Source organism: Diceros bicornis, chromosome 31, assembly GCF_020826845.1.
Source record: "Diceros bicornis minor isolate mBicDic1 chromosome 31, mDicBic1.mat.cur, whole genome shotgun sequence".
In the NCBI taxonomy this organism is placed as follows: domain Eukaryota; kingdom Metazoa; phylum Chordata; class Mammalia; order Perissodactyla; family Rhinocerotidae; genus Diceros; species Diceros bicornis.
Window position 1 is genome coordinate 18,883,848 of NC_080770.1, and position 9,753 is coordinate 18,893,600.

The 9,753-nt window shown below is 36.5% G+C and overlaps 1 protein-coding gene and 1 pseudogene across 1 annotated transcript; both read right to left on the reverse strand.

The window, feature by feature from the left end:
- Positions 1 to 1,343: 1,343 nt before the first annotated feature.
- On the reverse strand, positions 1,344 to 6,290 carry LOC131395389 (olfactory receptor 5G25-like; annotated as a pseudogene).
- Positions 6,291 to 7,569: 1,279 nt separating this feature from the next.
- Positions 7,570 to 8,535, reverse strand: LOC131395683 (olfactory receptor 5T2-like). Its single transcript, XM_058527523.1, has one exon. The coding sequence runs from the start codon at positions 8,518 to 8,520 to the stop codon at positions 7,570 to 7,572; it is 951 nt and encodes a 316-aa protein (XP_058383506.1). The 5' UTR covers positions 8,521 to 8,535.
- Between the last annotated feature and the right edge of the window lie 1,218 nt (positions 8,536 to 9,753).

A 9,753-nucleotide genomic window follows, 5' to 3' on the forward strand; every position in this document is an offset into this window, starting at 1 on the left:
GGGCCCGCCAAGTAGACAGGAAAGGAAAAAACAAAACAAAACTGTTCTTTGACAAAAAGATGCAGGAGAGTGTAACATGAAGAAGGCAAATGGGGCCAATTATTTCTGCTATTTGAGGAGGACTCAACTTAGATGTGATACATTCCCTCCAAAATCAAGGGCAATCTACATAATCTCTCCTACATCAATCTCATGAAAAAAGCAAAAAAAAAAAAAAAAAGAAGAAGGGAAGGGAGCAGGAAGGAACAGAAGGAAGGAGAAAGGAAAGAGGGAAAGAGGAAAAGAAATGAAAAGAAAGGAGAGAAGAACAAACAGTAGTTTGGGGACGGGGATGGCCATGGCCAGCATTTTGAAAAGTGGAAGAAAGAGCAAACATCTTTAGTTTCAAAATCCCATGCAGTAACAGAATAACCAATTAGTACCAACCATAGCTAGAGGAGTTGAAATCAAAATTGTCAAGAATATGTGGAGACTGTAAACTAGAAGCAATTACAGATGGAGAGAATGAGAAATGATAAACCTAGGAAGGGATCATTTCTATGAGGAATGATGTGGGTCTTAAATCACTATGGGTTGAAAAGACATCAATGAGCAGAAGACTAGTGAAAGAAATTTTCCAGATAAAACTGGAAGAGAGATATATCCCTAAAGCACATCTGTTTCCCGTTTGTTAGGAGAGATTATGTTTATGACTTAAGGTCACTATATGTATTCTGTTTGTTTTATTCACTCATTCATTTAATTGTTATTTCCTGAAAACTTACAATGTGTCAGGTGCTGTTATAATGTGTTGTGTATTAACCTGTGTTCAAAACACACATGATGTTTACTCCCTTGGAATTTTCCATCTAGGCATTCTAATTTTTTGTTTATAAAGGGCAAAATTTCATTCCACCTTTTGTGCTCAACTATTTTTATCAAAACTTGTGTTATCATTATAAAGTACTGAGTTGAAAAGTCTTCCAGGTAATTGAACTCAAGGGAGAAAGTGCCTAGAAGGCAAAACTGGAAAACCAGGGATATCATTGCTAGGATGCTCTTTTTTGTTTGTTTATTTTTTGGGCACTATGTGAAAAGATGGCATTTATAGGAGTTTGGACACCTTGTTAAAATCATAGAACTTGAGAGAAGAAAGTAATTTAGATGGCATTGAGTTCATTACACTCATTTTACTAATTAAGACAATGACAACCAGAAATGGTGTAGGATTTATATGCTCTTAATCCTCTTGATAATTAGAGGAGACAGGTTTAAACTGACATCTCTTTAGACCAAGTCCAGTTCTCTTCTTAGTACACACTTTAGCTGCTCCACCTGTACAATGACAAGAGCTGTCCTCTGAATTACTTACACAGCAAGAAATTGTTCCTAACAGATGTCCTCCTAAATGTATCTTTTACATTTGTGTTACTCAGGCTATAAATGAGAGAGTTCAACATGGGAATCAATGGGTATAGAATGCAGAAACCACTTTATTAATGTCCTGAGATGAATTTGACTTGGCCTGTAAGTAAGAAGACAAGGGTACCACGCAAGATGGCCACAGCAGACAAGTGTGAAGAGCAGGTAGAGAAAGCTTTTCCTCTCCTATCAGCAGACTGGATATTCCATATGGTTTTGAGGATATGAACACGGTACAGCAGGATGATCAGGGCACTGGGTATTCCTATTAATCCAGCCATGATGAAAAGAACCAACTTATTGTTCTGAGTGTCAGCACACACCAAGGAGAGAAGAGGGAGAATGTCACAGAAAAAGTGGTTGACCCCATGTGGACCACGGAAAGGTAAGTGAAATATGAAGGTCTCATGGATAATAGCACATAGAAAGCCCATGGCATAGGGTCCCACCACCAGCTGCCCACAGACCCGCTGGGACATGATGACTGTGTACAACAAAGGGTTGCAGATGGCTATGTACTGATTACACTTCCCCTGCAGAGAACTTATAGTCTATAAATCCTATAATTGATGAGGCCAGACTTGCTTATCAATATTTGAATCTGTCATAGCATCTATAAGTTGTTTGTACTAGTTCATTATAATTAATCCATAACTTTCAATCAATTTACAAAATTTAACTTACAGGAGTCACATTTTCTGACTACAATACATTTCAAAATTAATATTTATAAGGTAAAAAATATATTTTAGCTTTAAAATTAAAAACATAAAATTTAAAAAATAACTTTAAATTATTTTTAGTCAAATAGAAAATTAAAAAATTAACTTTAGAATATCTGTATAATGTGCCACAATAGGAATAATTAATGTCGCTGCACATGTATTAAAAGGAAAACAACACTCAGATGAATAATGCAAATATTAAATTCCTGTATTATTAAACAGGTACCAAAAAACAAGCAGTTATTACTAGGCATTAGAGGAAAAAACAGTGACTTCAGCCTGTAGAGAAGCTGAATTTGCCACTCCAAAATATGCCTCTTTGGCATAAGGATTATCTTGAGCTTGTTTATTTTAAGAAATAGTAGACACAGGAGAAGCTCTGAAAACCTAGTAGAAGTTACCCTATTGTAGGAGACATTTATAAGGCAAATCTCCATTTGTAAGGGTGTCTCCCTCTCAGTACTGGAAGAGGAGGATGACTAAATCTCTAGAAACTCTTATCAACTTAAATCTGCATAAGACCATGCCCCTGTTTACTGTGCTTTTCCTGGCAATCTCTCATAACTGCACCCCCAATATCTTCTTTTGTCTTTAGTTGGAGATGATATTTAAGGCAGTGGCTTGGGTCATTTTGGGGAATTACTCAGTTTTCCTGGATAACTCCCACATATATAGGAGGTATAAATATTATTAAACTTCTTTTTGTTTTTCTCCCATTTATCTGTTTTTTATCATAGGGGGATCTCAGTCAAGAACCTAGGAGGATAAAGGAAAAATTATTTTTCCTCCCTCACAAACCTAATAAAGTAGGGGAAATAAAAAGATAAAACTTAGATAACAATTAATAAATTAGAAAGCAAAAAATTTTGAACAGCATCTATTCCAAAAAGAAAAAAGAGCCATTGTTTCATGAGTCAAAGAAGAAAGAAAGAAAAAAAAAACCTAGTGACAAGAGATTCTCACATATTGAGGTATATGGGGTAAATATTCGGGTTCACAACTGATTCAGCTTGAACTAAAAAGCCTGACTTATAGCCTATCAAACATGCATTGTACATCTGCTTAACCATTAAAGTAAAAAATACACTTTCTTAAGGTAAGAATGCATACTTCCCCTTCTATGGCCTATTAGTAATGCCCTATTGATAAGACCCTGATTAGTCCCTTTCCTGACATCAGGGTCACTTTGAGCTGCTAATTTGCAACTGGATACCTCTTTGAAATTTTGATGAAATGTGTCCTGGATGTGTTTAATGTACGTTCTTTGTTCTAAAAAGGTATAAGAGTGTACTGAAAACCATGCTTCTCCAGAACACTTTCTAAGGCCTTCCCAGGTTATAATCCTAACTCTGGCTCAAGTAAACTCACCTTATTTCTCTTATCTATAGAAAGGTTATTGGTTATTTTGCATTGACACTAGAATCGTCCAGGAGAGAGAGAGAAAAAAATATATATTTAAGAAGCATAGTTTAAACCATAATGATCTAAGGAATGAAACTACATCATCATTAAATCAAAAGAGATTTAAAATCTCTGGTCAGACTTTGGTTTCTGCCATGACAATAAATGGTACAAGAATAGCCCTGAAATCATAAACGACATTAAATGTAAACAAAATTGTTTCAATGTTGGGAAAATATTGAGCAAGAAAAACTTGTTTCTGGTAATTTTGCAATCACCATGCCTATAGAGGTGGCATTTATGTTGAAAATTACCAATAGTCTCTCATTTGGCTTACCTTTCTAGGTTACCTATTGTCAAATAGGTTGACCCTGTCTTAGCAGTATTAAATTTTTGATGACTAGAAGAATTGTTACCAGACACATACCCACGTTCTTTACCCGCCACACAAGAGGGGCCAAATAAAACAAATGCCAGGTTTATGGCAAGGAACGAGTTTTTATTTCAGGTGACGTCAGCCAGGAGATGAGAGTTTTCAAATTTGTCCAGTCTCCCTGAAAGCTGGGAGACAAAGGGTTTTAAAAGTTGTGAGGAATGTAGCTGCTTGTAGGGAGGGGGAGCCTGTGGCCTTGCTGATCAGCACTTTCCCATCAGCCTGTGTTTGGCCTTGTGAGGCTGCTGGCAGGGAGGAGGATGGTGAGATAAGAGAATCACAGGTGTGTGTCCTTCAACCGTCTCTGTCTTCGTGGTGGGTGGTGGATTCTGGCGCCAGGAAGCCAAGGAGCTGAGGTCTGAGAAACTTTAGTTTCTTGATATCAGTTTCCCTGTAACAAACCTCAAGAACTGGTAATTAGCCAAAACTTCAGTGTGAGCCCAGCTTGAGTCCACCTGGGCTTTTAACAATTTGTAACTGCTATCTGCCTTGTGAAGTTCAGGGACACAAAGGTTTAAAAAACCAATATTTACATGTGATTGTAACTTTAACCCCTATATTCTGGGTTTAATGTAGGGGAACTGATATCAGGGCCGGTATCAATTTCCCCCCTATTTTATGTTCATTCCTCAATCTTGAAGGATTCTGGGCAATGACTGGTCTAGCTACTTCTCGCTGAATTGGGGCTTAGGTCCGGGTTAGAGGAATGAGACTGTTTAGCACTCATTTGCATATATTTTTAGTTCCTGGTTTCACGTGGACATTTTGTATTATTAGAACTTTTGTACCTTGTTTAACAGTTTGGAACAACATCTAAAGGCACATTAAGTATCTGACCAAAAGGATAAGAAGGATAGACAACCCAAATTTTAACAGTCCCTGAAAAATAGACTTAATCCCTTGGAGAATCCAAGAAAACAGTCCTGAAAATCAGTCTGGACCTGATACCTCTGGGGATGAGAAGAATTTAGGATCCAGTCCAATTTACAGATAGAAAACAAGACCTCAAAGACAATTAACAGAGCTAGGATCTAATATCCACAAATGTGTACTATACTTTCTGTTGAAACATAATTTTTCTCTCTTAAATCACCCTCATTTTTACCAAAGATAGCCAAATTAAGACTCATTGCTTTGTAAAATAAGTCTAGTTTTAATAAACTTGGCATGATTATTTGCATAAGTACAGCAAGGATAGCAACTGATCATATAGGCTCTTTTAAATCTGCTTTGCTGAAACTTTTTATAAGGGATCTCTGAACTTCAAAGGCCTCTCAAGGCCAGGAAAGCCAAGCCAAGGACTTGTCTTCAGACTTGCCTGTAATACCTACAGATCTGGGTGAATTCCTCTCTTCTTTTGAGGTTCCCAAAAGTATTGAGGTTCCAGGCACCTGCCAGATAAGTGACCTTCCTTACTTATCTGTAAGGTTGCTGTTTGGGAATGCTGTAAACAAGGTACCAGGCCAATATTTCCAGGTGGCTTTATTCCATAAACTCCAATCTTTATTCCTCAAAAGCTGTCTGCTCATATCTGAGCCTGTATATGTTTTTTCTCAAATATGCTGTTCCGATCAAAGCTTTGTTAATATAACTGATGTTTCCAATTGTGTCCTGCTATAAGAAGAACAGATTTTTATTGAACTTATGTAAATAACTATATCGCCATGAAATAAGAGCATTCACTTACTGAGAGTTTCCAAATTCTAGAGAGATCAGGTAGGGAGAAAAAAATAAATGCCTCAATTCTGCTTACTGCTATAAGTTCTGCTTACTGCTAATTGCTATAAGTCATGGTTCCTTAAGAGAAAAGAGAAAATTTTTTTCTTAAACCTGGAAAAACAGAACATTAAAAAAATTCATAAATATTTAAACAAAAAGTTATACAAATTATAATTATCCTTATCAGTTTATTCAGTCTCGTGCAGTTGATTCTTGATTTTAATCTTCTGTTAGCAGTTTCATGAAGTCCTCAGTTTCTCAGTTAGAATTTTGTAATTTCTTACCCAGTTCAGTTCTATGATCTGAAAGTTTAGCACAAAACTGTACATTAGAGTGCCAGAGTCTTTTCCTTGAATTTTTATGAAGATGAAACATATTTTGCAATAGCATCTAGATTAAAACAATAACTGTCTGTAAATAACAAAAGATTTTTTAAAAATGATATTTGACAAAGAAACTTGGTTATTTCTGTGATGTACAAAACTTTAAGATAACCAAAATTGTGACTGATAACCAGGACAGATCTGAATTTTAGGAATGTTATACAATTTTAAAACCCCTATATTGATAATGTTTACCAACATAATATCGTAGGTTTCATGAAGCAACATTGAGCTATCCATTTAAACAGGGTGACAATTAAAGAGCCAACTTGACCATGCACAAAACTCCTGAGGGTTTTACTTGTACAAACCTTCTGTCACTTACTTTTGATGACAAATTTTGTAACAGAGATAACATGTCTGCATCATATCCAATGTTGATAACTCCGAAAACATATTTATTTCAATTAAACTAACAAATTTAAACAGCCTTTTGTTTATCAAAGATCATTTTATATCATGTTAACTTGAAAGACATCTGGGCTAACTCTATTACATTCAGAAATAACTTATGAAAGTGATTACTCCAAACCAATTAAATAGAGCTCCTTTAGAAACTGCACCATCCAGAGGCAGACAAACACATATAGAGACAGATAAACACAGAGATCTTCAAAATTTTAACCAGGTCTCAGGTACAAAACTCAGAAGAATAGTTAGATCCAAACTATTTTTCTAGCAGCTGGATCTGCTCAGATGGCCAAAAATATTTACTAAAGATTTTTTTTCCTTTTACTGTAGGAACTTTTACAGCTGTTTTTTTTAAATAACTTTGTCTTTTTTAGAAGTTTCTGTATATTAATCAAAGATTCCATCCCATTGTGAGAGGTTTTGAATCCTTTCTTTTAAGGGTGACCCTTAAGGTAGACTCATATAATATATACCAATATTCATATATTGAAATCCTAATCCTTGTACCTCAGAATGTGACTGTGTTAGGAGATAAGGTGTTTGTGAAGGTAATTAAGTTAAAATGAGGGCTTTAGCATGGCCCCTAATCCAATATCACTGGTATCTTTATATGAAGAAGATATTAGGACATTGACACTCAAAAGAGTAAAGAACAGGTGAAGACACAGGGGGATCACTGCCATCTACAAGCCAAGGAGCAAGGCCTCAGAAGAAATCAACCCTGCCATTGCCTTGATGTGACATTTTTACATTCTAGAACAGTGAGAAATAAACTTCCCTTTTTTAAGCCACTAGTCTGTGATACTTTGTTATGGCAGCACAGACAAAATTACACAAGCTGTATCAGCATATTTGTACATATGTGTGTACATATTTGTTTGTGTATATCTGAGGATGAATTAAGTAAGAAGGAAATAGATGATACAATTTTTCCTCATACATGGAAACTGTGTAGGTGGAGGTATGACTATGATTTTTATCTAAAAATCACTAAGAAGAATAGAAAGGCACTAATAAACTAAAACAAAACATTTTTATTATAACTTCTTGATATGGAGACAATGAACATCACTCTTAATTTATTTCAATTTAATGGTTAGTGTGCAAAATATATTTTATTGATACCCTCAATTTTACCAATCAATCTAATCATTGCCTCTTTTACATCTTTGTTCCTTAAGCTGTAGATGATGGGATTCAGCATGGGAATCACAATGCTGTAAAATGTTGACACTATCATGTCATGGTCCAAAGAGTAGCTGGAACTTGGTCTCACATACATGCAGAAGATTGTTCCATAGTAAATTGACACTCCAGTTAGGTGAGAACCACATGTAGAAAAGACTTTTCGTCTCCCTTCAGGAGAATGCATCCTCAGAATGGCCAAGAGAATGAAACCGTAGGAGACCAGCACAACCAGAATAGTGACTGTCTCAATAACGCCTGTAAAGTAGGAGACTAGAAGCTGGTTTGTGTGCGTGTCAGAACAAGAAATGGCGAGGACAGGAGGGACGTCACAGAAGACATGTTTAATTTCATTAGATGCACAGAAGCTTAGGCTAAATGCAGCCCCTGTGTGCACTGAAGCATTCAAAATGCCACAAAGATAGGAAGCAATAATGAGTGGCACATAAACTCTGGGTGACATGTTAACTGAATACAGCAGAGGGTTGTAGATTGCTACATAGCGATCATATGCCATTGCAGCCAAGAGAAAGCATTCTGTAGTCCCAAAAGTAATAAAGAGAAACATCTGGGCTGCACATCCAAGAAATGAAATGGCTTTATTTTCCAATAGGAAATTTACCAACATTTTTGGGGTCACAACTGAGGAATAGCAGGCATCCAAGGATGATAACACACTCAGAAAATAGTACATAGGGTTGTGGAGCCGGGAATCCCCAATGACCAATACAACCAGTCCCAAATTTCCCATCAGAGTAAACAGGTAAATTGTCAGAAACAGGCAGAATAAGATGGTTTGCAGTTCAAGCTTGTCTGTGAAGCCCTTCAGTACAAATATAGTAACTTCAGTGACATTCTTCATGTTGACACTTCATATTGAACAAACTTGAAGATATTTCTAAAATTATAATCCATACTGCTATGACAAAAATCAGCAATATTGTGACTCAGAGAAAGTGAACTATGTCCTCATATTTATGTCTTGGCAATGCATAGTTTCCTAGCTGCATTTCAGGAGACAGTAACAAGATGATGGGTCAAAGGTTGATGCCAGTCACTACAGAATCAAATGGAAGATTTGAGTTTTAACTCACTGGCTCAACTCAAGTCATTTCTAAAATCATCAAGTCAAATGGTTAATTAACAATGAATTTTACTAGCTATTTTTCTATTAAATCATGTTAAAACACAGTGACTAGCTAAAAATATTTTGTTATATAATTATGACATTAATGTTTATTTCAAAATAATAGAATAAACATTGAAGGGCTAATTATGTTAATAAAGCTAATTTTGAAAATAACTTTAAATATAGTGTCGGGGAAGAGGGAGAGTCCCCCTTTGTCCTTTCCCTTAAGGTTCTTATGGCTGGCCAAATAATTAAAAGACAGGTTAGCAGGAGAAAATAATACCAAGTTTGATAACATGTATACATGGGAGAAACCAGAGAAACTAAGTTTCTAATACAATAGCAGGGAGTCTCATCTTAAACACCATCTTCAGCTAAAGACAAAGGAGAGTGTTGGGGGTGGTAGAGGTTTGGGATTTCAGAGGGGAAGAAGACAGTTCACATGGAGAGGGAAATGTAAATGTTTGTCAGACAATTCTTTGCAGGGCCACCTGTAGAGAATGTGGCCGGAGAGACAGAAATCACAGTAATCAAAAGTATGTAGATTTAAGTCCTCTCCTTCCATGCTGATAAGTGTTTCTACAGAGACAAGGCCATCCCCCCCACTTCCCAGTACAAAGAGGGAGATAGCTTTACAAATGTAAATGTTTTGGCAAACAGAACTTTGATAAGAATGTGCTTAGAGAGGACCCTGCCAGTCTGTCCATACCCAGAGTTAAATTCCTTTAGGCAGTTAGTGGGGGAGGTTAAATGTTTATCAGAGAAAATAATCAAGGTAAAGAGATATATTTCAGGGGTGGTCCCCACAGTGCAGTGGTTAAGTGCATGCACTCTGCTGCTGGTGGCCTGGGTTCGCATCCCCGGTTCGCACTGAGGCACTACTTGTCAGGCCACGCTGTGGTGGCCTCTCACATAAAGTGGAGGAAGATCAACATGGATGTTAGCTCAGGGCCAGTCTTCCTCAGC